Source organism: Colletotrichum destructivum, chromosome 4, assembly GCF_034447905.1.
Source record: "Colletotrichum destructivum chromosome 4, complete sequence".
Classification (NCBI taxonomy): Eukaryota; Fungi; Ascomycota; class Sordariomycetes; order Glomerellales; family Glomerellaceae; genus Colletotrichum; species Colletotrichum destructivum.
The window spans coordinates 2,935,414-2,962,663 of record NC_085899.1 but is presented as its reverse complement, the minus strand read 5'-3'; the positions used below and the strand labels follow the sequence as shown (position 1 = coordinate 2,962,663).

Sequence of the window (27,250 nt, the reverse complement as noted above, 5' to 3'; positions counted from 1 at the left end):
AGGCTTTTCAGGCCCGGTTCACGCGATGCTCTCTTTTCCTTCCCCCCAACGCACGGGGCGGCGAGATGCCTCACTCCTCTTCCGGAGAAGGATGGTGATTCATGGCATGAAGTCGCAAAACCGAGGCGGACTGGTTGTCGACTGGGCGCAATCGTCGCTGCGGTCGTCGCGGGGGGCTTTTCATCGTGAGAAGATTCCCCTCTGTTGCCAAGCCCCAGCCCCGGATGATGACTGTTGATCGGGGGGGGGGGGGGGGGGGGGGGGGGGGCTTGACGAGATCGTAAGCCAAGGCCAACACAACTGTAGACATGCCCTCATCGCTCACAGGCCATCGTGGCCCGAACTTGTCCGATCGTATCGGAGAGAAGAGCGAAACTTGTTGAGGTAGCCCTCCAGGTGGTTCCAGGAGGCGCTGCCCCTAGCTCTGGCGGCAACCCGCAAACCCCAAGTGTCGTGGATACAGCGAGTGATCAAATGGCCAAGCCATTGATTGCAAAGGCAAACTGTCGTGTGAACTGTGAAGACATTGATTTCCTTTGCACAGCCCCAGCCCCGTCTCTCCATTGCGCCGTCCAGGGACTTGCCGTTGTGGGGACTCGACTCGGATCCCTGAAGGCTTTTACATTGTAGTCTCAGGCGCGATAGCGCAAGAGCGGGGAGTTCTGTTGTCGAGTTGAAAGTTATCGAATGACAACTCAACGAGTTCTGTGTTTGTATCTGTAGGTAACGTTGATTCTCGGAGTATGCCCGAGTCCAGACTGGGCCCAGGTTGATTCGTCCTGCAGGAGTGTCTCTATGGACGGTTGGTTGCATATGTGATGGATGCTAGGGTCAGAGGAATCTCAAGACCCCGAGACCAAGACCTCGGGAGGCGGCACGAGGGCGCACGTCCAGTGGTCAGCCACAGGCGGCAGCAGCGACGAGTGCTTGTCTCTCCTGTCTGCTGTGCTGTCTCTCGCGTATTCGGCGACGGACAGGTAAGAAGAGGGATCCAGGGTTGAAGTCACGAGGCGAAGAGACGCCCACGGCCGACAGAATCGAGTATTGGGTAAGGAAAGTATTATCGCTGCGGCCAGTTAGCGGGGCGAGGCGCTGTTTCCCAGCTGGCGAGTGAAGTTGTTCGCGCCCTGGGCGCTCTGCCGTCATTGAGAACAGCTGGGCGTGTGGGGGAACCACGGCGATTGCATGGGGGGGAGGCCTGCGGGAGGCGAAGAGAGGTGTGAGGGTTTAACCGACCATGGATGGAACGGCAGCACCGCCCTCGCGGCGTACCGTAAAGTCGTCACGGTGGAAATGAGCAATTGAGGCGCGGCGGAGACTGAATATGACACCGCCGCCGGCTGTAAACGGTACGTACCGGATCTAGCGCTGCCTTTGCCAGCTTAGCTCAGCCGTAAAGCAGAGCAGGCACGGAAAATGCGTACAGTCCCGCGTGTCAATTATGGTTGGGTGGCGAATGGCATTCTCGACAATTCGATTTCCAGCGGGGACGAGCGGACCAAGAGGCCTGTCGATTCGTCCAAGCCTCCAAGACGCAAGACGGGAGGGAGATGCAGCCGCCCCCGAGTCCAATCCAGTCCAGTCCAGTCCAGTCCGTCATGGAAGAATTCCATCAGAGCCTACGGATAGAGGGAACGGGCATGTGTCTTGGCAGCATCCCCCAACCGATAACGAGCCGGTACTCTCCTACGCGCGCTGCTTGCAACAGGACGCCAAGCCTGGTGAGGCGGGAGACGAACCACAGGAGTCGAAATTTTCTGGTTGGTTTTGCCCTTCCTTTTCCTTTTTAATTTTTTTTCTTTTTGCACAGCCCCAGTCGGGTCACAAATGGTGTTGGTTCCTGACTCTTCCTGCTGGAGGATGGAGGATGCTTGGTGTCATGTACGCTTTGCGCTCTGTGCTTGCTTACCGCCCTCTTCCTCTCTCTGTGTGTGCGTGTGGCTCTGTGCCAATAGTGTAGTGTATGTATGTTGCCGCTCATTCTTGACGGTACCTGTCCTTTCGTCTGATCCATCGACGGCCCCTCACTCTGCGCCAATGCGCCTAGGCAAACCCACGCGCCTTACCTCGTTGGTGAGCTTTCCACTCCCACTGCGTGACTGACTGCCAACTGCGAGGGAAACGGATAAGGGACGGCAGGCGTTCCAAGGCGGCGAAACTTCAAACGGGCCCGCGAGCCCGTGTGGTGTTGCCGTTTCATCACACAGACCAGACAGTCAGACAGACACCAGACACGCCCCCCCTTCATCCACCGCAACTCACTTTGGTCTAGTGGGGCAATGCACCCTATCTGCACTCCCATCCCTCTCCTTCCACCACTCAGCCATCCCACGCACACACACCCACGCTCCACCAGGCCCCCAGTAGTCGCCCAGGAGCGATAGCCAAGCCACCCTACACACTGGCACGCCCAAACATATAACCAAGACCGTCGCCCGCCAACCACCGGCGTCGTCTTCTCATCCAGCTTCCAGCACCAAACAAAACAAGTCACATTCACAACCATATCACAGACCCGTCAACGGCAGGTAAACAAGTCCACTACATCATTCGACGTAGCAAAGCAACAACAGTCGCCGCCTTCTTACACCCGCCACCACCACTCCAATCAACCCAACCACCACCACATCCCACACACCTATTCACAATGGAGTCGCCTAAGTCAGATACCCGCCCTATCTTCTCAAGGCGTTCGACCAGCTCGTCCAAGTCGCTCTCTCTCGATCTTTCCTCCCTGCCGCCTCTGGTCCAGCCGACGCCGCCCACAAACACCCTACTCTTCACAAACCTGAACGATACCTCTATCTTCCGCCCCGACAACCTCCAGACCATTCGCGACCTTGTTCTCAAGACGGCACCCATTCACTCGTGGGCCCCGCTCAAGTCGTTCCGCCGCATCGTTGTCTCCTTCTTCTCCGAGGACGACGCTATCGCCGTGCGTCGCATCTGGGACGGCGAGGCCGTCATGGGCGAGCGCGTCCGTGTTTACTTCGGTCAACCCACCCCCGTCGAGGTCACCGATCGCCACCTCGCCCTTCCCGACGCCGGCAAGCTCTTCTTCATCTCACCCCCTCCTTCGCCTCCCCACGGCTGGGAGATGAAGCTCGAGGACGCTCCTAACAAGATGGTTCACGCCGAGGATCTCGCCGACGCTCTGGCTAAGCTCCACCACCGTCCTACCGGCATCGAGACCCCCATCAGCCCCATCGACGGCTCTCGCCAAACCCGCAGCAGGAGCTCTACTTTGCTCTACCAGCCCGATGTCAACGGCGCAAGCCCCGATCTCCCCGCCATCTGCCTTGAGGACATGACCGACGAGCCTATGGAGTTCAGCCCTATCGACAACCAAAAACCCATCATGGCGCATACCTCCCGCCCGCCGCTTGAGTTGATGCATCACGCATAAGCCATGAGAGTGTGTTTCCTTCCAAGAGCGATTTCGTTAGGGCGTTGGGGATACGATATGGGACATGGTGACACGGGCTTCTGGCACGCATATAGCATCTTCACATGGGTTTTGCGACGGCGTTTTGAGGACAAATCAACGGCGCACTCGCCGAGTAGGATTAAGAGAGGATTAGTATTATGGCGGGGACGACATTTGTGCGTCGTCTCCAATGGCTATCGAGCCAGGGTAAAAAAGCTTTCTTTCTATCGTGCTGCAAACCAGCACAGGTTTATCTTTTTTTGTATACTAGATTCCCCTTTCGCGAAAGAGCGAAACAAATAACCTTGATCGTCAACTTCGAAAGTCATACGGACTGTGGTCGTTTCAGTGGATGATCTGTGTCGTATTATTCTTTTTGCTAACAAAACCTGCGGCAAAGATGTTCATGCCGCAGGGTTGGTCGTTCCAGCATAACCCACTTTTGGAAAATGGCAAAGAGAGAGAACCTCCGTCCCAGCCCGGGTTGTTTGATTTTCAGATACAACGATCGACGTCGCGAGAACGATTCCGGGGGACGGATGGGTACCGGGTCAAAGCCGATCGGGATTAGCCTGCTGCCCTTGCTATTCAACCGGTATGTTTCCCCTGGTTTCACGTGCTGTGACAAACGCCAACAAGCATGACTGCCCGCGATCGTCTCACAGACCCAGCGGAGTCATCCCGGGAAGAGTCCTGAACAACACCGAGGCACTCCGGATGCCCAGCCAAGCGAGAAGACCGGCGGCGGCTACGGCTAGGAGGAGCACGGCCAGGCTCCGCCATTCGGCAAACTGCAGGCGGCGGCGGATGCTCATCCCGGCGGCGGGGCCCTTTGCGTACCGGGCAAGGTGGTCAGGCCGGGCGTCGGCTTCGGTGGACGTGACGTCCAGGGTCGGGATATACTTGAACTCGAACTTTGTCTCCTTGCCGAGGGCACCTATCTCGGTCTTGTGGACTACCATGCCGAACAGGGCTTTTTGGAGTTTCTACGCGGTCATTAGCAGAAGCCCGTCGCTAGGAAACCCGAGAGGCGCGGTGGGGAAAAGGGAGAGGGGGGGTGCGACACGTTCATTCATACCTCATTCAGCGACCTGTCCCAGTTTGGGAACAGACGGCGGGCGTAGGACACGACCATGAAGAAGATGCACTGCCCGGCAACGAGTAGGAAGTAGCGCAACGGCGGCCTCTCGACGGCCAGCGCGCGCGCGAGCCTAGGCCCGTTGAGCCAGTAGGTCTCGGCGGCGAGGAACTCGCGCGAGGCATACGATGGCGGCTGGTTGCACAGCGCCGTGAGGACGTTATTGGCGAGCACGCGCGACGTGTCGGAGGGCTCGATCTCGGATACCATGAGGGACTCCATCATGGCGCGCGCTCGGGTCTCGGACGCGAAGGTGTCGGTCGGCGTGCCCATGACGTGGGCGACCCAGCGCCAGAGAGCGAGGTAGTCGGCCTTCTCGGCGCGGGTCGGGTAGATGCCCTGCCGGGGCAGGCTGATCCAGAGGAGCGTGGCCGAGAAGGAGATGATAGTGCCAATGGAGTCAAGGTCGTTGACGGGCACGCCCCAGGCGTGGACGTCGTAATACGAGGGCCGCTCGGCGGCGAGGGCGAGGATGCGGCGGCGGACGGCGGCGTGCAGAAGGCGGACCCGCACCGAGGAGGCGAAGCCGTCGCCGCCGGGCTGGACGGAGCTGAGGTCGCGCGTCACCTCGAGGATGTGCTGGAGCGTCTCGAGGAGTCGCCGGCGCGTAATGTTGATGCCGAAGCCGCCCGTGCGGGCGAGCGTCTCGACGACGCGGCGGCTGCCGAAGCCGCCGACGAGGGATTGGAACGCGAGCTGTGTGCAGGCCAGGTGTGTTAGTAGTGACATGCACCGCCCGTTTTCTTGCGAGAACCGGGTTTTGTGTTCATACCGCGAACATGGCGGGCCCGCCGTAGCGGAGGAAGACCTGCTGCCCGCGTTCGATCTGGGCCCAGTCAACCCAGCTCGGGACCGTGTTGACCTGGGTCCATAGCTTCCCGAGGGTCTCGTCCGAATCTGCGTTGTCTCTCAGGAGAGCATAGAGATCTCGGTGGGGCTTTGGGTTGGGAGCCGCGTCGGTCTTCTCGCCCGGGTGCGGGGCCTTGGTCGGCGGCGATATCTCGCCCAGCCGGTCCAGTGCTTTTGCTCCCAGCTCGTCGTAGGTGTACATCATCGGGCGGAGGTCATCGGGGGTGAAGTGCCCTTCGGTCCACTTGAACCGGAAGTCCCATGCTTCTCGCCACTCCTCACCTCTGTTCCATAGAATGCCAGTCATTGTTTGCCAGGATTACTATGGTGGCGAGGTGGTTTGAAGACCAGCCGGAACAGTCGACCAGTGGTTCAGTAGAGATAACTTCAAGGCTGCCGCCGCAGTTAAAGTTGATGGGAAGGGTTTCGAGGAGGCGCCGTAGTTGAGATGGGTGGTCGGCCACTGCGTGATGTGGAACGACTTATATCCTCAAGCGGGGGTTCTTGTCTGTAAACTTCGAACTTTGAATCAACTCGGATCTCCCAACTCCAAAATCGTGCCATATATCGGGGAAAAGCCTGTGATTCTGAAAAAAAAAGACTGTTTCCGAGGCACTGGACAGTCTGCCGGCTCCCACTGTGAGGAGGAACGAGGTGGTGGCCATTTTCAGATGAGGGGTTGACACACAAGGTTGTCTGGCGGAGTAGCAAGCGATACCGATGAGTGATGACGACCGGAAGCATAATGTAGCTAGAAAAGCAAAGGGACATGGTAAGTCGAGGAAACTGGGGTGCGCTGCACGTCCCTGGTCAAAACTAGTGAGCAGCGTATAACCTGACTACCCAAACTATCAACCAGAAGCCCAAAATCGCCAGGAAAAAAGGGGCGGGTGGCGAGTCAAGATAGATAGTTCATCTTTACGAAGTCGTAGAGTGAGGTTAGTTTTTGGAAGCTGAAGGCTCACGGGTTGCCGGACTACACAGATGCCCGAAAGCCAAACGGAGGCAATGGACAAGCTAGGATAGATTGCTTGTGTATCCCCTGCACGGTGGGAGGGTCTAGATCCGAGGCCTGAATACTACCGAGAAAGAACATGTTCACAAGCGGCAACCCGATCTCTCACCCATCCGGCCCGGATAGGCGGAACTGTTTTGTTTGAAAGAGCATGTGTTGCCATTTGATGGGAGAAAGGTTTCTAGAGATAGAATCAAGGTAATTCTGGCAACTGGTTAAAGTAGGCACAAATTACACCTCAGAGAGTAATACAGCTGTGTGCGAGTGAAGCTGAATCTGAAGCGACCTTAAGTGACTTTGGTGTCAGTGATCGTGTCAGTTAATTTATCAAGGGCCCTCTTTGCGGACACCTACCTTACCTGGCCTAGGTAACTAGGAACGCAATAGTCAACGCCGGTGCCGCCCGGGCTGCGGCGCCATTTCCCCCGGCTGCCCCTGCGAGGACCCACTGTTTCCCGCGCCCCCGTCCCGTCTAGAAGCGCGACTGAATTAATTAGACTCGAGCTTGACTTTTTCTTGCAGTCGCCGCCCCCCTACGACGACCTTGCATCCAACACTCCCGATTTTCGACGTGCCCCACCGAGTCCTCGAAACCAGAAAGCAAGCATGTTCTGTTCATGTAGATTGAGCCCTTTGAGGCTATTTCTCCAGGGCGTGTCGCAAACGCTCGTCCCAGAGCCTGCCGTCGCAGCAAGGCTCCCGCAGCACCTCAAAACCTCCCAAGCTTTGCGGGTCGTCCAGAAGTCGACGTTCGCAACCTCTGCCGCCTACCCCAGAAACCAAAGTCGGAAACCCTCCGGCAGAGAAGAGAACGGAGCGGCGAAGAGACAACGCGCAACAAGGGACAGGGAGGAAAGGGACGGCCTCGCCGGCGAGGACGACCTCGAAGGCGGCGCGAAACCGAAGCGGGAGCCCTGGCAGATCCAGAAGGAGGCCTTGAAGAAGAAGTTCCCTGGCGGCTGGAACCCACGCAAGCGCCTGTCGCCGGACGCCATCGCGGGCATCAAGGCGCTGCACGCGCAGTTCCCCGAGGAGTACACGCTGCCGACGCTCGCCGACAAGTTCGAGGTGTCGCCCGAGGCCATCCGGCGCATCCTCAAGAGCAAGTGGCAGGCGTCGCCCGAGGAGGAGGAGGACCGGCAGGAGCGCTGGTTCCGGCGCGGCGTCAACGTGTGGTCGCGCTACGCCGAGCTGGGCATGAAGCCGCCCACCAAGTGGCGCCGCGAGGGCGTCACGCGCGACCCATCATACCACGAAAACCGCAAGGCAGCGATCGAAAGGAGGAAGCGGGAGGAGGCGGAGGAGGATGCGGCCGAGAGATTGCAGCGGAAGCTGTCTGATACCATCTTGTGAGGCTTCGTGTAGGGCGGCTACACGGGCCGGAGTTACCTAGCCATAATCTCCCCTTACGATAGTCGACTGAGTCGGCGAATTAAAAACCTCTGGGCGAAGGCGATCTTAGCGTTCTGAATTTGAGCCGTGGTCTACAGGCACAGTTTGACAAGCAGAGACCCAAAACAAACGGGGAATGTACATTACCTTACCTGCAGCGGACCAATACTGCATTGCATGTAACTGTGACCACTGTCTCAACCGGTCAATTTGCAACTACAACTCAACACTACGACTCAAGGTCTCCATCAATCTCCACGATCGCTCGATACCGCCCTTTGCGAGCATGATTCATATTGAGGCGCTGATGAGGCTTGGCATTGCGGAGTGAGATAAAATAATGGTCCTGATTGCACCGAGGTCGGACCACCAGTAAGCGTGAGTGCGAGAAGAGGGAAACATGCCCAAGGAGAGCACCAGTGTCTCCATTCTGCCCTGTGTTGCCTACTAGAGCTTGTCAAGGAGGGCGAGCACTTCTTCAATCTTTCCTTCTAAACCTAGTCTCCAATACTGGTTGCCCCAGCCGTCGAGGCAGAAGACGTTGCGAACCCGGAGCACCGGGCCAAGATCGAGACAAAGATGCAGGTAAATCTACCGGACCTGAGGAGTGTCGGTCCTCGGAAGATCGTACTTCACAACTGAGAACTAGCCAGCCTTTAGGGCTTCATCGAGACCAGCTTTGTGTGTGGCGTTGTGTCAGCCCTGCAACTCAACATCTGTAGGATATTCACCGTGTCAAAGAGTGCGTCAGAAAATGCTGGCGAAGCAGTGTCGGCGTCTTTTACACGCGGCGTCGCGATGCTGCCGCGAAGGTGGCCTCTAGTAGCCCGGCAACAAGCTATCGTCGGATGTTCCACCAACAACATCAGCCACCAGGGACTTTCGCCCATCAATCATCCTGTCTATCTATCTCTTCCTCTTTTACTTCCGCCTTCTCTGGTCTTCTGCTTGCTGCGTTTGTCTAGAGCCGTCGACATCGCCCCCGATTTGTTTGCCGGGTGACGAAAATCGCGCAACTCACATGGGGTTTGAGCCACAAAGCCAACTCGATAAACAGCCTACTTCTAAGGACAACTGCAGCACGAAGGACACGGCGCTCGAACACTTCAAGTGTATGTATAGTAGGTCTATCTATCCGGCAAAACAACAAAATAATCGATCCTCATTCAAGGATACAAGGACCGACCGCGATTCGAACGCGGGGCCTAGAGATAGGTTGCTGCGGAAGCTGCAATCTCTCGCTCTACCACTGAGCTATCGATCCTTGCAAGAGCCGATGAGCTTAGTCATCTGGTTCGCTTGGGTGGAGGGCCTCAACGTTGTCTCATGGAGACTGGTGTTTGCAGGAAGCGAGCAGAAACGAGTGGGCTTCATGTGGCTGCATATACCCGCATGCTTCGCGACGTGGGGCCGAGGTCTTGATTAGCGGATTGTTGAATGGGGCAGGCATATCCTCTGCCAACGAGGACGGGGACGGGCACATGTTCAAGATCGGAATGTCACAAACAACAACAAGAGTGGCTTGGAGTACGTGGGAATGGCATTTGAACAACACAAAAGTCTGATATTTGAGGCTCCCAGTGCTAGCTCCTTCATTCAACCTAGGGCTTGTTAATTAATGTACAGGGCGAGGCCAGTCTAAAACACAACGCTAGAGCTTTAGATACCCAGGGAGAACTCGACGCCGACGTCAATTTCACGAGCTACAAATCATGGTCAGCATGGGATTTGACAAGTTTCGCGGGGGGTGTTTATACGTACCCATCTTCACGACCTTGGACAGTTGCACGGCCTTCTCGGCCGCGGTCTGGAGGTCGTCGATGGAGAAGATCTTCATACCGGAGTTGTTGATGATCTCGTGAGCGGCCTCGACGTTGGTACCCTGGAGACGGGCGATGATGGGGATCTTGAGGTTGAGCTCCTTAGAGGTGTTGATGAGACCCTGGGCGATGAGGTCGCAGCGGACGATACCACCGAAGATGTTGACGAAGATGGCCGAGACCTTGGGGTCGCTGGTGATGAGCTCGAAAGCCTCCTTGATGGCGGCCGGGGTGGCACCGCCACCGACGTCGAGGAAGTTGGCGGGCGTGCCCTTGTTCAGCTTGATGATGTCCATGGTGGCCATGGCCAGACCGGCACCGTTGACGAGGCAGCCAATGTCACCATCGAGCTTAATGAAGTTGAGGCCGGACTCGGCGGCGCGGACCTCGTCAGCGTCCTCCTGGGTGGTGTCGCGCAGGGCGAAGATGTCCTTCTGGCGGTAGTCGGCGTTGTCGTCGAAGCCGAACTTGGCGTCCATGCAGAGGACCTTGTGGTCAGAAGTCTCGGAGAGGGGGTTGATCTCAATCTGGGTGGCGTCCTTCTCGAGGAAGATCTGGTAGAGCTTCTGGATGGTGTCCTTGGCGTCCTCGATGCACTGCTCGCTGAAGCCGAGCTTGACGGCGATGTCGCGAGCGATCTCGTCGGTGACACCCTTGTTGATGTCGATGTTGGTGGTGATGATGGCCTCGGGGTTCTCCTTGGCGACGGTCTCGATGTCCATGCCACCCTGGGAGGAGGAGACGATGACGGGGGCCTGGGAGGCGCGGTCCATGAGGATGGCGAGGTAGAACTCGCGGCGGGCGAACTTGCGCTCGCAGATGTAGACCGAGTTGCAGAGCTTGCCGCCGGCGCCCGTCTGCTTGGTGATGAGCTTGTGGCCAATCATCTGCTCGGCGAACATCTCGGCCTCGGTAGGGGAGTAGATGACGCGAACACCGCCCTTGAGGCCGTTGTCGAAGCTACCCTTTCCACGTCCACCGGCAAGGACCTGGGCCTTGATGACCATGTCCTCACCACCGATCTCCTTTGCGACGGCCTTGGCCTCGGCGGCCGACTTCGCGACGGAACCCTTGGGGACACCGACTCCATACTAGATTGACAGAAAGAGTTCCACACGTTAGCTATCGTGGTCGTTTGTATTGTATTGTATTGTATCGCGCATGGTCTGGGTAAGCTCTTTTCTTGTTTTGGGTTTTTGGAAAAGTTGACACTGCCCCGACAAAAAAGGAGAGTGGGGCGCGCTTCAGTCGCGGGTGTGGTGGGTGATTTACCTGGCGCAGGAGGTCGGCGGAGAGGTACTCGTGAATGCTGAGGTTTCTCCTTTGTTGCTGCGCGAGACCCGGGAATCTGGCAGGCGAGGCGGCGACCCTCGAGGAAGTTTGGATGGCAGAAGCCAACCGGCTGCGTCCGAGCTTGAACATGATTGTGGAAGAGGTTGATGTGTTCGTGTCGCGGGAGGAATGGGGGGGAGAGAGGACGGGTTCTTCGAGACCGAGGGATTCGAAGAAAAAGAAGTCGCGCCGTCAATCAAATGACTTGAATAGAAGATCCCTACGGGTGGGATTGATGTGGCGGTTCGGAGAAGGGAAAAGGAAAGAGGACCGACGACAGAGTCCTACAGGTTGTGCTGTGATGCAATTGGTTTTGCAAGAAAGCGCTATCTCCAAGCAATCTCAAATCGGGAAAACCAAGAGGTTTCTGGGCCGCGGGAATTCCCGGTGCTCTGGTTGGGTTTCCGCTCGGAAGAAAGCTTCAGCCGAGCTACACGAATGCCCCGCCGCTTTAAGGGTAATTGCCGGAGCTTGCTTTCTCCGCCGAGAACCGTCGTCAGGGTGCCACGATCGTGGAAGTTGCAGAGTTTGTCTTTCAGAGTTTAAGATACTTGCAAGGCCAAACATTAGCCAAAGTTTTCCCCAAATACTTTTGAGACTTGTTCCTATGTAAGGGGAGCCACGATGCTTTGCAGCATGAAGCCGTTAGCCGAAGAACGGGCCAGCTCCGTGGGTTATCGGAGGCCGTCCGGTAAAGCGGCCCATCGTGGCCCGAGCTCCGAACCCGTGCATCTGTCAAAGACATCCGCGCCAACCTGCCCACCACGTGCCTGCAGGACGCGCTTCTGCAGGCTGGTCATGTGGCGCCGATTCTTCACCTCATTTTCCACCCACTGCCATCTGATCCAGACAAACGGATAGGGGTTTCGGGTTTTGACTGCACGAAAACCTACTCACGTATACTCGCTGACAACCTCTCCCACTCGATTCTGACCGTGAATCCTCCTCCCAAGCTCTGGGTCACCACTTCCTCTGATGCCCGTTTGTCCGTGATCTCCTGAAGAGCACGCCAATCATTCCAAGCTCGGGGTCTGAATGAACCCATGCTGGGCCACGCACCGGTAGCTCCCTACCGGTGTCAAGTTAACAAGATGATACCTCACCCAGGCTTGCAAGTCAGGCTAAGGACTGACTCACCAGTCAATTTGTACTCTCTCACCAATTTGAATGACCTAGGAGGGGCAGGACAACCGCGGTGCTGTAAGGCATCTTCTTGGCCAGTTCTTGCCAAACCGCAGCTACTGGCCCTGATACACCGACCAGGACCGGCATACGTGCACCAACACATACCCATGGGGGCTCTCGGTTATTTTCAGTTGTCGAACCATAGCCGCACTCGCGAATACCATCAAGATGCTGATGACCAGTCGTAACAGACACAGTCGGAGTCCTCGGCTCGAGAGCCACCAGGCGTCGATCTTGTCGCGTACCTGATCTACAACACTCGATGTGCTGGACCTCACGGTTTGTGTTATCGTTCTGGCGGTCTTCATCACGCTGAATGGGACCAGTAGCAGTGACCGAACCCGGCTCATCGGACTCGGCGTTGTTTCGCGTCGGCATGCGCTGTTGCCCGCGGCGGCTGTCTTGACAGCCTCCCTAGTGGGTGACTGGGTGTAACAAGACAGCTGGAAGATGTGGTAGTCCTCGGTGTACTGCGCTTCGGCTATGACTCTCTCGGCATCGGATCGTTGACTGAAGGGATTCTTTGGTAGCGTAGACGGGACGTTGCATGTGCTGTGAGCTCCAGAGTTGTGCCAGACGGGCAACCCCCCCGGCCAGTACGAAAATTGCCGGGAAACAAGCATTGCAGTTCAAAGCGATGATCTCTGCAGGAGTAAGGCTTTGGACTGGATCCGAAATCAATCCTGCCCGTCTGTCGACCAGTATCAGGGCGTATGTGGTCGATATTAGAGCTGGGCCGGCCGATGGTGCCTGGACGAGGCAACACTTCAGACGACCCATCTTCAAAGGTGATCATCGTGCGGGCTCCTAGGTATGGTCGCCGGCTGAACTGAAGGGAATCGTTAAGATGCCTGGCACTTTTCTATACTCAGCCATATCCTTCAGGCCATTGCTGGTTAAGGGGCTACTGTAGTCGCTGATTTCGTAACTTACAGCTTGCAGGAGCCAGGCTGCTAAGGGTAAGAATACCCAAGACTGATAATCGTAGTCAAAACCGCTGCTGTTACTGGGATGAAAGACGTTTTTGTTGTCTCTTTCAAGACGACCTTTGTTTCTGGTCTGACATCCCACGGCCATCATGTCTCAGCAACACTTGTTGCAGTGAACGACGCCCAAGTCGTTCTTTGAACTGTACCATGACGGGAAAATGAGGGAAGAGGAAGAGAAAGAATTCAAAAGTAAAGAAGAGCGATGCCGCGAAAAACATCGCTTAGAGACAGGCCGCCTATATCATTCAAGGCCGCTCCGATGCGACGCCGAATGTACTGATCAGGCCATTCCACTCTGCATCCCAGGACCCAACCCCCAGATCCTCCACACACAGCATCTGTCGGCTCAATATGGAGACCTCTTCGGCTATTGCGATTCTCGGATGAAAGGCTTCCACAACGGAGGTTCTCCACCGTGAGGCTCAAGGACGTGCTGTTGCCGGCCGCGACAATTCGTAGAAGGGCTCCGGGTCCGCTTCTCATACCCCAGCAACGGAAATAGCGTTCCCATGCACCCTTTTCTCTCCCGTTCATGGAATTTTCTAGCTTGCATGCTAGCGAAGGCCTTCTCGGCGGACACATCCCGCCCCTTTGCCACATGTGCAAGGGCCAATGCCGCGACTCTGATTTGATTGGGATGTCTGGTGCCTCGACGACGCGGCCTGGACTTTTGGCGGCGTCGGGAGGAAACAATAATTTCTACTCTCCAACTCTCCAACTCTCCAACTGTTTCCGACTTGAGCCGTGCCCTGCTCTGATGTGTCGACAATCGTCAGCGCCGTCATGAACACGACGACTAGAACTGCCGAAGACGTTGATTACACTCTTCTTTGACCGACTGGATGGGTTCCATCCTGTATCATACCACGGCAACGGTAACAGCGCTGATTGCTGCCGCCACAACCGCATTCACAACACCGCAATAACGGGGTCACGAAACAACCGAGCAGCGACCAGCGCAGCCTCAGGAATTATCGACTCGTCGATGGGAAAATTTGTTGATTCCATGATGGAAGAGGATCCACATCGTATGTTGAATGTAGGAACGTGAAGAAAAGCGGGCTCCATCATTGCGAAGTTCTCCGAATCAGTCCCGAGCCAGCTTCAAGGTGAGGTGAGGCGATTGGTGAAAGTGACTAAACCAGTACGTACCGGTCTTTTTCTTATTTGGGAGGCCCTGGAACCTTGAATTCTTTGCGACTAACAACCACCAGGCCAGTTTTACTCTTTTGTTTTCCTCTCCAAGCTCGCATCTATCCGCAAACTCGACTGGCTTCTTGGTTGGTGTACTTGGGAGCAACGCAGTTTCCGGCGTCCCATCACCCAGAGGAGGCGAGACAGCTGTGAGAAGCTGATTCGGACGTGCGCCGGCGGCGGCAGCTAGGCAAGCGCCTAGTAAGGATATCGAACTAACGCCCAGCACGCTCACATTTCGGCATCGACCTTTGCAAGCGCAAGGCTGTCGTCCACTCAGCTTCACATGCAGGCCATGGGTGCGCCAGGGTCCCACAAGCCGTTCTCCTCGACCTGGCCCGGCCGCCATGGCCTCGGGGCCTCGTTATCTTGCGTATATAACTTCGCCGGCCCCCCTTCACGAGAAGTCTCCTTTCCCTCCCTTTGGTTTGTCTTTATCTTCAGTCTGGTCCCCCCCTCGTGTTGAAGGCCTTCCGTTCTGTTTTAGAGGCGTTCATCGCGTGGTTTCTACCTGTCCAGTCGATCTCTACCCATACCTATCCTCGTACACCTACACACCGGACCCAACTCTCTGGTCCCTGAAACCCCTTCCTTACCTTCTTCACTTGAATTTTCGTCGCCGTCACAGCATCATCTTAACGATGTCTTCCGAACAGAAGCCCCTCAGCTGGTGGAAGCGTCACTGCACCCCGCCGCCAGCCATCAACCGCACTCCCCAATGTCCATGCTCCGCCTGCTGGAACGGCAACGGCGAGCACTGGAGGACAACGGTACCAGAGACACCGACCACGACATATTCTGCTGCTCAGAACGTGTTGAGGAAAGAGATGCGGACCTCAGCCCTACGGCGAGAAACCGAATCAGACCTGGAGCCACTCCGCTGCGAAGAAGCATCTTCGACCACGAACCTCAGCGTATACTCTCAGGAAAGCAGAGCCAGCTCGGATAGAGTCTCGCTCACCGACATTCACCGCCTGGTTCGAGGGAAGGAAATCGTCTAAAGGAGGGGGGCCTCACCACGCACGACGCAGCGGGCTGACCACACCTGAGCCACTCACTACGGGCGTCTCTTGGCGCTCAGGAGTCTGGGCCGCTCCTTTATTCGCATCTCTTCCTGCTCGAAAAGGTGGCGGCACCCCCCTTCAATTCGGGCAGGTTGGACAAAACCCCTCAATCCTGCCCCGGACGCCAAGACCATTACTCTCGTTAAGATGCCCTCTGGGCGCAGCAGCGCAAGCGCGGTCGACAGTCCAGATTTAGGGTTTGAGATACAGATAAGGGGATCTTGGGTCGTAGTCGTTGGACGGTTTGGGATGCGCCGGCGGGCGCCCCAGTGGGGGAGCTGGTCCGTCGGGTTGGCGCGATCCTAATCCTGGGGAAGTGATAGGAGAGGGGAAGCTCTTGGGCTTTGAGGCGTGGCCAGGTGGTTGGCGTGCTTGTTCTAGCCTGGGCTTGGAAAGTTGGGGGAAAGTTGGGGTACATACAGGGAACGAAGGCTGGGGTTTGGCTCCCGCCTGTCAGCCGATCAGGTGGCAGGACATCGGCCAAGTGACGGTTTCTTGGGTTCTGTCTGGTCTTGTGGTCGTTGGGTGGGAACCGTGACTCGAGAGGTTGAGGTGCCCTCGAGACGATGCCTCGAGACGAGGATGAGAGCGGGTCAATTCGGTGTTATAGGTACGGATGGATGGATGGATACATTGCGGAAGCCATTAGGCGTGGGACACGAAGCAAGGAACTGGAGTCGAATCTCCAGTTTGTTCGATGATTATGGTTGAAGGGCGTACAGGAATTTGAACACAATCAGACATAATCTCATGAAACAACGTTCCGTGCAAGTCGAGCAAGAGTGATTGACTACCACTCACTCGTGCGCCTTGACTCGTGAGCGGAGCTCCCTTTCGGCCCCATCGCCGCGCCGTCGGTCGGCAATATCCCTCCCCCACCTGCACACTGGGGCCGAATCAGAAAACCGGGAGCAGCGAGGTTCAAGCACGCAATAGCTTAAACGTGCTCATTGTATAAGCAAAAGGAAAGCAAAGAACTTACTCAACGTAGTTTGCTGGAGTAAAAACATGAATCATCCAAGATGGCTACGGCCAGCCACTTGAGACAAGCCGGGCGAACAAAACTTCAAAAGACAAGGACCGACCGCGATTCGAACGCGGGGCCTAGAGATAGGTTGCTGCGGAAGCTGCAATCTCTCGCTCTACCACTGAGCTATCGATCCAAGTGATTGTGGTAGTTGAGATGATGGCCTGCCTGAGAGCTCAAGGAGGCTTGGGTTTGGGACACGGTGGTAACAGCCAAACTACGAAGGAGTGGATCTCGGTGGGGCTGAAGTGTCATTGTACGGATACCGGGTACCTCTGACCACCTACAGTGGCGCGTGCTTTTGGCTCAGGTCCTTGTGGAGGCCTTTGCAGCTGTTCTACGTCACTCAGGGCTCATCCAATGGCCGAGCTTGGTGATATGTAACTGATCGCAGCTCCAAGCCCTTGCCATGTTCAGGCTTGAAACTCCCCCGTCAGGTTGAGAAGCAATCGGTTCTGTACACAATGGCACGAAGCGTGGATCCGGCAATTATCGAGGCTCTCGGTCTCGATCCCGAGCAGACCAAGATCGCGTCGCACGGAGCTTCCGGTTTTGCGTCGTCGTTCAAACTCACATCCGTTATTGATGGGCAGCCCACCAACTTCTTCGTGAAGATGGGCTCGGGAAAAGATGCAGAAATTATGTTCAGAGGTCAGTCTGACTCGGGAGACGAGCCCATCCTTTCGAGCAAGACAGCCGAAGGCTTCTTCACTCGGCGAGTCGGCCGGATACGTATTGACAGCCCGCAGGCGAGCATGAATCGCTAAACGCAATCCACAATGCTGTCCCGGATTTCTGCCCAAAGTCTTACGCCCACGGAGAGTACCAGTCGTCGCCGGGCAAGCATTTTATGGTCACGGACTTCCTGGATCTCGGGTCGTCCGCCCCGGGCGGCTCCGGCCTCTCCCTGGCAGCGAAACTCGCCAAGCTGCACACGACGCCGGCCCCCATCCCGGAGGGCTTCGACAAGCCCATGTACGGCTTCCCGGCGACGACATGCTGTGGCTCGACGCCGCAGGACAACTCATGGAAGGAGTCCTGGGCCGAGTTCTACGCCGAGAACAGGCTACGCAGCATCCTGCGCGCCGGCATCAAGAGTAATGGCTCCGACGGTGAGCTGTCCAAAGCCGTGGAGACGGTCGCGAGCAGGGTCGTCCCACGGCTGATCGGCGACGACCACGTCAGGGGCATGAAGCCGGTGGTGGTCCACGGGGACCTCTGGAGCGGGAACCACGGCCGGGGCCGGATCGGCGGCAAGGGCGGCGCCGAGGAGGTGGTGTACGACTCGTCGGCCGTGTACGGCCACTCCGAGTACGAGCTGGGCATTATGAACATGTTTGGTGGGTTCGGGGGGACGTTCTGGAACGAGTACAACAAACTCGTCCCCAAGGCCGAGCCGAAAGAGGAATGGGAGGACCGGGTCGCGCTGTACGAGCTGTAAGTCCACTCGCCCACTCCGCGTTGCCGTGGTGATTTGCGGATGCCCCCTCCTAACTCGTCGCAGATATCACCACCTCAACCATTACGCCATGTTCGGCGGGGGCTATCGTAGCGGCGCGATGGGGATCATGAAGAAGCTGATTTCAAGGTACGGCTGAGGCTGAAGTCTTGGATCAACTCGTATGAGAAGGTGTCGTCGAGCGTGTTTAATTGAATTGCGTTGGAGGTATTCCATATTAACGCCGGGCCGCGCCGCTGGGAACCCTGAGCTAGGTACCTAGGTAGGTAGCTCGGCGTATTGACTAGCGGCCACCAAAACGATGGCTGCAAGATTTAGGGGCCATTGCTCTCGGACGATGTCCTGACGACATATTCCGAAGTGCATGTAATAATGACATGCGTTGTTAAGGGTCTCAAACATGCCTGCGATGGCGGGCCTCCCACTTTGTCATGATGCTGTCTGATGATTTCATGGGATTCGTAAGGGGTTACCGGGATTCACATGCCAGGGGGGGTTGCCCTGAGACGGGCCCTGTTCTGGCCACTCGTTGGGGAGAAGCTGCACGGACCAACCATTTGTCCGGCGCATTTTGCGCTCTAAGCCAGCACGGCAGGGTGGGAAAGCAAGATTAACGGCCCATGACAGGGGAATCTGATCACAAGGGTTGATCTGGTCACTTCCTACAGCACCTTCGCCGCCCCTGTTGCTATATTGCCCCCCGTCGAAGACGAGCAAACCTGTGTCTCGTCCTGCCTGTCTCCTTCACTCACTTTCTCTCTGTTTTGGCATCGACAATGAGCAAATAAAGCAAACGACTTCCACGCCTCCCCCTTCAGATCATTTGCTTCATCCGTTGCCGCAACAATGAACGGCCACTTTGCTGCTGTTGGCGAGGAGCCGGATGCTCAGAACTACGAGCATGGCATCCAGGTTATCGACGACCAGAAAGACTTCAAGTACGACCACGCGTCCCCCGCCGTCACAGACCAACGTTGATCTAATGCTAACACATCACCGTAAAGTGGCAATGTCGCAACTTACTTGCAAAAAGTGCGCGTCGCCGAGGCGGGGTTCAACTACCACCTCATCTCCGTTTTCGGCTCCCAGTCCACCGGCAAGTCAACGCTGCTGAACAACCTGTTTGGAACCGATTTCTCCGTCATGTCCGAGACGATGCGCCAGCAGACCACCAAGGGAATATGGATGTCCAAGAACAAGAAGGAGGCCGGCATGGCTGAGAACATCCTCGTCATGGACGTCGAGGGTACTGACGGTCGCGAGCGCGGCGAGGACCAGGACTTTGAGAGGAAGAGCGCCCTGTTCGCCCTGGCAACCAGTGAGGTCTTGATCGTCAACCTCTGGGAGACCCAAGTCGGCCTGTACAACGGTGCCAACATGGGCCTGCTCAAGACCGTCTTCGAGGTCAATCTGCAGCTCTTCCTCAAGGACAAGCAGTAAGTCACCCGCGGGTGTGCAAACTGGCCATCACTTGCTGACATGCCACCCAGGTCGAGTCTGAGATCCCTCTTATTCTTCGTCATTCGAGACCACCTTGGCACGACGCCCCTTGCGAACCTGCGCAACACCCTGGTCCAGGACCTGACTAAGATCTGGTCGTCCATTTCCAAGCCGCAGGGCCTCGAGAACTCGCGCATCGAGGACTACTTCGACTTCGCTTTTGCCGCTCTCCCCCACAAAATCCTCCAGGCCGATAAGTTCACCACCGAGATCCAGAACCTGGGGAGGAGGTTCACTGCGGGGCACCGCACGGGTGGGGCCAGTTCACAGGAGTTCGACGGCGGCGTGTTCCTGCCCGAGTACCACCGACGCATTCCCGCCGACGGCTTTTCCATCTACGCCGAGGGCATCTGGGACCAGATTGTCAACAACAAGGATCTCGACCTCCCGACGCAGCAGGAGTTGCTCGCCCAGTTCCGTTGCGACGAGATCTCACGAGAGGTCCTGGTCGGGTTTGACAACGCCATCGTACCCCTCGAAGAGAAGCAGTCAGAGTCTGCTCGGTCCGGCAAGCCCACTGTACTGGCAGAGCTCGGTGCGACAGGGCGGGAATCTCGCGACAAGTGCCTGAAGGCATTCGAGGTCCAGGCCAGCAGATATCACAAGGGCGTCTACACCCGCAAGCGCCAAGACCTCGAGGCCAAAATCGACGGCCGGCTCAAGACGCTCTACAATGCACAGCTGTCCGCGGCCCACAAGTCCGGCATCGCCTCGTTCAGCGAAGCCGTGTCTGGCGCCGTCAAGTCTGGTCAAAAGTCTGGTGCGGCTTACGAATTTGCCGAGATTGTGACCGAGGAGAAGCGCAAGACGCTCTCGGCCTTCCAGAGTGAGGCCGAGAGTCTCGCCATCCCGGGTGTTGCCTGGTCCAACTTCAAGTCGCAATACGTGCTGTTTGAGAAAGAGCTGGACGACGTGAGCGGTAAGCTGCGCAAGGAAGAGATGCGTCGGTTGGCTACGAGGGTGGAGCGATGGGTCAAGTCCCGTTTGGGCGACGCGATCGGTTTGGAGTTCAACAAGCTCGGCTCCGGTAGAGCTGGCTCCGGCGCCCCCGAAACCGGTGAGAAGCCAGCAGAGAAGGACCTCTGGGATCGCATCTGGACCGTCTTCGTCGACATCGTCAAAGACGCCCAGGGCAGGTTCACCGAGCGAGCCAAGAGCTTCGAGGCCACCCAAGACGAGGTCGAGGTCGGTCTCTGGCGACTCAGGCGCAAAAGCTGGGTGGCTCTGCGTGAGAAGATTGAGGAAGAGGTCATGGAGGGCAACATTCTGCTGAAGCTGAGGGAGAATTTCGAGGACAAGTTTAGATATGACGAGGCTGGTGTGCCCAGGATATGGAGACCCACAGACGACATCGAGGGCATCTACACCAAGGCGCGGGAGTCTACCCTGACTCTCATCCCTCTGCTGTCCAAGTTCAAGCTTGCCGAGAGCTACGGCCCCCCCGACTTGCCTGCGTGGATCGGTAGCCAGCCGCGTGGCGTCGAGCCGAGCGACGAGGAAGACCTGACACCGATCGGCGGCATCGACGAAGAGGACGGCATCAGCCTTGAGGAGGAGATGACGGTCCTCAGCGAGAGCAAGCGCCAGGACCTCGTCATCAGGTTCAAGAAGACGGCCGACGGCGTATACGTCGAGGCCAAGCGCAGCGCCATTGGCGGTGTTGCCCAGGTGCCCCTGTACTTTTACGCCCTGCTGGTGGCCCTGGGATGGAACGAGATCGTCGCTGGTGAGTACCCCGGTGATGTGCGCTCGTGGATCACGCTAACATAAACAGTCTTGCGCAATCCGTTCCTCTTCATCTTCCTCATCCTGCTCGCCGGAGGAACCTACGTCGCCTACACGCTCAACATGCTCGGTCCGATGTACCAGATGGCCAACGCGGCCGCCACTCAGGGCGTCGAGATCGGCAAGCAGAAGCTGCGCGAGTTCATCGAGAACTCGGACACGGCGCGGCAGGCACTGGCCATGCCGCAGCGCGACAGCGACTCCATCAGCATGGACACGCTCGACAGCCGGGGCCGGGCCAAGAGCAGGAACGCTGAGGATGACATTGATGACATTTAGAGGTTTTGTTATTGTTGGTTTATTGTTCATGAGGGACAGCCGAGAGACCAAGGCTGCGGTCCAGACGCCCGGCAAGCGAGTTTGTTGAGGATATGAGTTGGCGAAGGGAAGGATATAATGTCTATAAGATACGTTACACTTGCGATGATCCTCGGGTGACTGTGGCGCGTTATCGATGCCCAATGCAATCCGACGAAAGCTGTGGGTTTGGATTTGTTGGACCATGTCTGACTTGTTGGGTGTGGAAGCTCTATGCAATCGAACGGTCCCTGAGGGGAACCCCCCTGGGCGACCCTAATGCCCCAACTCGACACTGCTGCCTTCGAGGTGTGCTCGCGAGAAAACAAACCGAGCTTCACAAAAAGGCTTCGTTCGCCCTGACCATAACCGTGACGCCGAAATGTCCGGTTCACTCCCAGTAAAGTTGTTGGCCTAGCTACGAGTCCCGCCAGCTCTGAGGCTGGATGTCGGAACGCTGTGTCTCCCCCCCCCAACTGCCTCTTCTCCTGTTTGCCTCACCGGCCCCGTGGTCCGTTTGCTTTTCCCCGTTTGAATTTGTTGATTGAACAAAAATGGGTCGTGTTCCAATGCTACCTCACATACCCGATGGAAACGCGCCTCTCCTGAAAGGGACCAAACGGCAGACTTCCGCCGTCCATCTCGAACATCGAGCACTCGAACTGGGCATGACCGACGGTACCATTTTGCAAACACATCTCGGTTGATCTTGGTATGATTATGCCGCCTCTGATGCAAACCCAAAAAGACCGCTTACGCCTCGTGATAATCCTAATTCGCTCACATCACACGACACTGCACGTCGGGACGACTTTCCGCCCATCATTTCGCATGCTCGCCCGGTCTGCCTGCCCCCTTTTTCTGGAACTAAAAAGATGTCACCCACAACCACTGCTGTGACCGAATTGAAAAGAGATACCACCACTGAAGGGTATGCGTGGAATAATACCGGGCCGGGGGAGCTTCCCAAGAAGGCGAAACAAACATCTCCCCAGCCACAAGCCGCCGATAACTTGCATCGGAAAAATAAAGCCAACAGATCAACCGTCCTTCGCTTCCATCAGGGGGTACCAATGCTCAACCCATGATGGTCGTGTCCTGAGAGCCGCCAGCCCCTTGCGCCAAGCCGTTGCTAACCTCGCAACCCTGGGCGAAGAAGATGCGCGCGGGTGCGTCATAGTCATTATGGATGCTGTAGTAGTTGCCTGCTTGAAGGTTAGACGGGGATGATCGATCTCCTGCATTCAAGCAGATGCGGACAAAACATACCTCTCGGCACGAACCACATTCCGCCGGCACTGATTCTGAACTGTGTCTCGTGGACAGTGACGAGGACCTTGCCTTGAAACACGAAAAAGACCATCTGCATCTTGCGCGAATTCTTGGGTCGTTTCTCTGCCCCCGGTGGGAGGTCGACGACGCCCGAACCGAAAAAGGGCAGGCTGAGCGTCTTGGCAAACCGAAACGTCGCATCTCGGATATCGCGTGTCTGGATGGCGCCCGCCGCCACGGCGATGCGGTCCTCGTCAATTTCAACCTGCTCGTTGATAGCTGGCGGGTTGAACTCGTGCTCCGGCAGCCAGACGACGATCTCACCCTCGATGCTGCCGGGATCCTGCTCCCACGCTTCGGGCTCCTCCTCGTCGTCCGAGTCGGCCTGCCGCCTTCTGCCCTTGGCCGTGGGCTTGCGGCCCTTTGCCTTTTTGTTTTTCCGCGCCTCCCGCTCTTCCTCCTCGACGCGGACGACTTCTTTGACGCTCGGCAGCAGAAACCGGCCACCCTTCTTGCCATCTTCGAAGGCCTCGTCCTCGTCGTAAGTGACGTGCTCGTTCTTCCAGAAGGCGAGCGGTCGGAACGACTGGCGGCCGGATCTCGTCTGAGTGATTGCGTGGGGGTCCTGCTGTCGCTTTTGCGAGACGAGGCCGCGCGCTTTGGGCATGGGTGGTCCTTTTTGCACCACGCCCAGAATCGAGTCGTCGCCAACGGCGGCCTTCGGTTTGCGGCCGGGTTTGCCCTTGGGGCCGGCCTTGAGTTTGGAGTCGGCTTTGGCAGTCTTGGACGACTCGCCCTCTTCCTCTTGGGGAACGGCCTTGGGCCGTCCGCGCTTCCCAGCCGTAGGCTTCGCGGGCTCTGTCCGTTGCCTTTTGGACGAGCGGTCGTCGGCTTCTTCCTGCTCCGCCTCGGTTGCGTCGGAGTTCCGCGGACGTCTGCGCTTTGGGGCGGCGGCGGCTTCTGGTTCGGGCTCCGGTTCGGGCGCATCTGCTTTGGCCTTACCCTTGTCCTTGGGCGGACGGCCTCTCCGTTTGGTGGGTGCCTGCTCTTCCGACTCGTTACCCGATCCTGCAGGTACCCCCTCGGCCGCCTCCTCCTCAACGGGCGGTTTGGCCTTGGGTGGACGGCCTCTGCGTTTGGCGGGCTGCTTTGGCGCCTCGACTTCAGACTCCTCGGCATCTTCTTCAGGCTCCGGCAGTTCCGGCTCCGACTCGGGCTCGGGCTCGGGTTCGTCACCGCCGTCCATGCCGACCATTTGCATCGACTCCTCGTCGCCGTTCTCTGCGGGAGATCCGCTCCGCACCTGTAACGCGGCCTGCTCGTCATCCTCGTCTTCCTCATCCGCCGTCGAGAGCGTGCGACCATTCGTTCCGTTCGGGTATCTGCCGCTCAATTCGGCACCGGAACCCCCATAGTCGAGTCGGCGAGATACCGACCCACCGCGGTTGGACTGCGACGGGGGAGGCGACCTTCGTTGAGGTGACAACCTGGTCGGCGATGACGAGGGACCGAAGCTGGGGTGCCGCATCGCAGGCGATCCGAGGTTCGTCTTGCGCGGCGACATTCCTCGGGGTACAAGGCGGGGGTGGTTCTTCATGATAGACGCAGGTCCAGGGCCGGATTCTGGGACGCGACCCTCGTTAGAAATGCGCGCACTACTGTGAGCCCATAGTGCAACTCACCCGATTCTAGCTCCATGTCCTGCTCGCCGCGTGTCATTTCATCGTCGGGGGATCCATTGTCCTTCTCTGGCGAAGAAAACAGCCCGTCGATGGGCTGCATGCCATGTTCGTCGCGTGCGCCGGTGTCTGGCAGTTCAATTCCAGTCTTTCTGCATGGTCATTAGCTCAAGGCCGGACGCAGCTTGCGATCGCGACAGGTGCCGGCCCGCGGAGGGGCGTATCGACATACCGTCCCTTCACGCCAAGCTCGTGGAAGTCGCCTGTTGAAGTCTCGCGTCGGCGGACGTTGCTCTGTCGCGGCGGTGCCATTGCAGCTGTGGAGCTGTCCGGGAAGTCGATCTAGAAATCCAGCAAATTTGAGGTGAAATCGCGGCTGCAAGTTGATTCCCCGATGTGTACTGGCGCAAAAACGAGTGACGTTGTGAACCAGATGGCCGCCGTGTTTACACTGGCAAGATGGTTGTGGTGATGGTTGGGCGCGCGACTTTTAGGGGTGGAGGTGGACAGGTGCGCCTGCTTCAAGGGACTTTCAGTGGTGGCTGGCGCCTGCAAGTTGAATTGACAGGGGGCCGTGTAGACTTGGCGTCGCAGCAACGGCTGGACGCGTCTCCATCAATCTGCACGCGTCAAGGGTCGGACCTGCCACCCCCACCAGTTGTTCTCAACTCTCGAGTCCGAAGTCACTTGTTCAACCATTCCCTTCCTGTCTTCGCTTTTCAGTCATCGTCTTTTCATTTCTGGAGTTTGGAGAAATCGCGGCAGGCAACTGGATATTGAGATACCCATACGAATCGCTGCCTGCTAGCCCGTTGTACGGCCTGAGACCTCCGACGTGAAATATATCCAGGGTCTTTCAAGTGACTTCAGTCTTCAGTCGCCAGCCCACAATGGACGACTCTCAAACAGCTGAGGAGATTGCCCTCGAGACACCGGTTTCTGACGTCTTTATTCCCCCGTCTATAAACGAGAAGGCCATCCTCTCAGGCGCCTCCTACACATACTTCTCCCCGGTTCCTCCGGCACTCCTTCCGCCACCCTCTTCACCAACAACCTCACAAACAGCGGTATCCGGAACCCCGGTCTGCCTCGGCGTCGATGAGGCCGGCCGCGGGCCCGTTCTGGGGCCGATGGTCTACGGCGTCTTCTACCTCCCCATTCCCCTCTCCGACCCCCTGCTCCGCGAAACCCACCATTTCGACGACTCCAAGGTGCTCACGCCAGCGGTCCGGTCCCAGCTGATGACCGCCCTCTGCACCGCCGGCTCGGACCTGGCCGAGTCTTGCGGGTTCGCCATCTCAGCGCTGAGCGCCCGCGACATCTCGTCCGGCATGATGCGCCCCGGCGCCAACTACAACCTCAACGCCCAGGCCATGGACGCCACCGTGGAACTGATCAAGGGCGTCTTCGCCCAGGGCGTCAACGTTCAGGAGATCTACGTCGACACCGTCGGCCAACCGGCCGCATATCAGGCCAAGCTCCAACGCTTCTTTCCGGCCACCAAGATCACCGTCGAGAAGAAGGCAGACAGCCTGTACCCCTGTGTGTCCGCCGCGTCCGTCTGCGCCAAGGTCTCTCGCGATGCCGCGCTGGAGGTACTCTACAAGGCACGAGCCCCCGAGTCGGCAGAGGAGGGCATGGCTTGGGGCTCGGGTTACCCGTCGGACGGGAGGTGTGTGTCGTGGATGAGGTCCAACATGCACCCCGTCTTTGGATGGGGCCCCGAGTGTCGCTTCAGCTGGGGCACCGCCAAGGACATGCTGGAGGGGAAGGGCGCCCTCAAGGTGGACTGGCCCGTCGAGGACGACGGCGACACGGCGCGCATGACAGACTTTTTCACATCCGGGGATCGCGAACAAGACGGCGATGAGCTGGGGACATGGTTCGGGCGGCCGGCTGACCTGGAGGCGTTCTAATGTGGAGGTGTGAGGGGCGGTTGTCCGTTGGTCAGTGATTTGAGGCTGTATAAAAGTATCATATTCCTATTAAGAGGCCGTCCCCGCCCATGGATGCCTCAACAGATCGTCTCATGGCGCAGAAGCAGGTTCTCGTCGTTTCCCCAATCGTCGTCAGTCGACTGAGTGCCGTGTCTATCTACTCGTACCGAGAACGCGGGATCCTGCAAGGCGAGGTCGTTTTGGTTCAAGCGTCGTGCAGATCCAGTCTCCATGGCAACCCACTGCGCGAGATTTCCATGCGCAGCAAGTTAATGACCTGGAAGCACCTCAGATCGACGCGTCCCTCTCATGGTGGGGAGAACGCTTGTACAAGGACACAAACTTGACAGCAGCATCCTCGGCGCACCCAGCACAGCAGTCGAACTGGGCTAACCACGCAAAATACTCCTCAGAGCGGCGCCGTTCCAGCTTGAGGCGTCGCTACAAAAACCATTAGTTCATTAGTTCATATAGGTAAAGAGAGCCGTTATTATCTCAGCAACAACATAAAAGAGAAAGACAGTATGACAGGTGCCTAGAGACTCTTCGTCCATAGTGGGAAAAAATTGCAAAAGCTGTAAAACTTACTAGTCTTCCTTCGGTACCGACTTCCTCGTCCCTCCAGATGGACCAGTCTTCCTGGTCGATGCCAGGAGCGAGACTACTTCAGTCAGCACGCGTCTCTCAAACACATAGGGATCACTTACCCAGACCAGCGGGGCCAGTCGGGGAAGAGCTCGACTGTAATCACAAGCTCATGGTCAGCAAGGCAATCTAATCAGGATACTCGCCGAGATTCACTCACAGAGGGGATGCATGCGCTTCTTGGCCTCCCGATCCTTCTTCTCTTTCATCTTCTTGGCCTCCTCTTCCTCCTTCATCTTCTCGG

The 27,250-nt window shown here is 57.4% G+C and overlaps 10 protein-coding genes across 10 annotated transcripts; 6 read left to right on the top strand and 4 right to left on the bottom strand.

Annotated features, from left to right (window-relative positions):
• The first annotated feature begins 2,473 nt into the window (after window positions 1-2,473).
• On the top strand, window positions 2,474-3,428 carry CDEST_06819 (Putative calcipressin, nucleotide-binding alpha-beta plait domain superfamily). The gene has a single exon (XM_062922978.1). It carries the CDS (start codon window positions 2,648-2,650, stop codon window positions 3,404-3,406), a length of 759 nt encoding a protein of 252 aa, XP_062779029.1. The 5' UTR covers window positions 2,474-2,647; the 3' UTR covers window positions 3,407-3,428.
• Window positions 3,429-4,086: 658 nt separating this feature from the next.
• CDEST_06818 (Putative ER-bound oxygenase mpaB/mpaB'/Rubber oxygenase, catalytic domain, rubber oxygenase Lcp) lies at window positions 4,087-5,721 on the bottom strand (the record flags this gene model as incomplete). The annotated part of the gene is made up of 3 exons (XM_062922977.1): window positions 4,087-4,413; window positions 4,506-5,261; window positions 5,338-5,721. 3 exons carry the CDS (start codon window positions 5,719-5,721, stop codon window positions 4,087-4,089), a joined length of 1,467 nt encoding a protein of 488 aa, XP_062779028.1.
• A 1,239-nt stretch (window positions 5,722-6,960) lies between these two features.
• CDEST_06817 (Putative neugrin/Rrg9) lies at window positions 6,961-7,948 on the top strand. The gene has a single exon (XM_062922976.1). It carries the CDS (start codon window positions 7,036-7,038, stop codon window positions 7,780-7,782), a length of 747 nt encoding a protein of 248 aa, XP_062779027.1. The 5' UTR covers window positions 6,961-7,035; the 3' UTR covers window positions 7,783-7,948.
• A 1,391-nt stretch (window positions 7,949-9,339) lies between these two features.
• Window positions 9,340-11,306, bottom strand: CDEST_06816 (Putative succinate--CoA synthetase, beta subunit, ATP-citrate lyase/succinyl-CoA ligase). The gene is made up of 3 exons (XM_062922975.1): window positions 10,914-11,306; window positions 9,583-10,732; window positions 9,340-9,524 (listed from the first exon to the last, which is right to left on the bottom strand). The coding sequence occupies exons 1-3, from the start codon at window positions 11,061-11,063 to the stop codon at window positions 9,481-9,483; spliced, it is 1,344 nt and encodes a 447-aa protein (XP_062779026.1). The 5' UTR covers window positions 11,064-11,306; the 3' UTR covers window positions 9,340-9,480.
• Window positions 11,307-11,557: 251 nt separating this feature from the next.
• CDEST_06815 (uncharacterized protein) lies at window positions 11,558-13,338 on the bottom strand. The gene is made up of 3 exons (XM_062922974.1): window positions 13,092-13,338; window positions 12,111-13,015; window positions 11,558-12,042 (listed from the first exon to the last, which is right to left on the bottom strand). The coding sequence occupies exon 2, from the start codon at window positions 12,779-12,781 to the stop codon at window positions 12,212-12,214; it is 570 nt and encodes a 189-aa protein (XP_062779025.1). The 5' UTR covers window positions 12,782-13,015; window positions 13,092-13,338; the 3' UTR covers window positions 11,558-12,042; window positions 12,111-12,211.
• A 1,644-nt stretch (window positions 13,339-14,982) lies between these two features.
• Window positions 14,983-15,342, top strand: CDEST_06814 (uncharacterized protein; the record flags this gene model as incomplete). Its single annotated transcript, XM_062922973.1, has 1 exon — window positions 14,983-15,342. One exon carries the CDS (start codon window positions 14,983-14,985, stop codon window positions 15,340-15,342), a length of 360 nt encoding a protein of 119 aa, XP_062779024.1.
• A 1,228-nt stretch (window positions 15,343-16,570) lies between these two features.
• On the top strand, window positions 16,571-18,317 carry CDEST_06813 (Putative protein kinase-like domain superfamily, fructosamine/Ketosamine-3-kinase). Its single transcript, XM_062922972.1, has 3 exons — window positions 16,571-17,083; window positions 17,182-17,869; window positions 17,937-18,317. The coding sequence occupies exons 1-3, from the start codon at window positions 16,897-16,899 to the stop codon at window positions 18,028-18,030; spliced, it is 969 nt and encodes a 322-aa protein (XP_062779023.1). The 5' UTR covers window positions 16,571-16,896; the 3' UTR covers window positions 18,031-18,317.
• Window positions 18,318-18,523: 206 nt separating this feature from the next.
• CDEST_06812 (Putative P-loop containing nucleoside triphosphate hydrolase) lies at window positions 18,524-21,709 on the top strand. The gene is made up of 4 exons (XM_062922971.1): window positions 18,524-18,829; window positions 18,896-19,327; window positions 19,382-21,117; window positions 21,166-21,709. Exons 1-4 carry the CDS (start codon window positions 18,738-18,740, stop codon window positions 21,453-21,455), a joined length of 2,550 nt encoding a protein of 849 aa, XP_062779022.1. The 5' UTR covers window positions 18,524-18,737; the 3' UTR covers window positions 21,456-21,709.
• A 351-nt stretch (window positions 21,710-22,060) lies between these two features.
• On the bottom strand, window positions 22,061-24,952 carry CDEST_06811 (Putative centromere protein C/Mif2/cnp3). The gene is made up of 4 exons (XM_062922970.1): window positions 24,657-24,952; window positions 24,428-24,576; window positions 22,743-24,368; window positions 22,061-22,678 (listed from the first exon to the last, which is right to left on the bottom strand). The coding sequence occupies exons 1-4, from the start codon at window positions 24,734-24,736 to the stop codon at window positions 22,551-22,553; spliced, it is 1,983 nt and encodes a 660-aa protein (XP_062779021.1). The 5' UTR covers window positions 24,737-24,952; the 3' UTR covers window positions 22,061-22,550.
• Window positions 24,953-25,063: 111 nt separating this feature from the next.
• On the top strand, window positions 25,064-26,913 carry CDEST_06810 (Putative ribonuclease HII/HIII, ribonuclease H-like superfamily). Its single transcript, XM_062922969.1, has one exon. The coding sequence runs from the start codon at window positions 25,315-25,317 to the stop codon at window positions 26,338-26,340; it is 1,026 nt and encodes a 341-aa protein (XP_062779020.1). The 5' UTR covers window positions 25,064-25,314; the 3' UTR covers window positions 26,341-26,913.
• The last annotated feature ends 337 nt before the right edge of the window (window positions 26,914-27,250 follow it).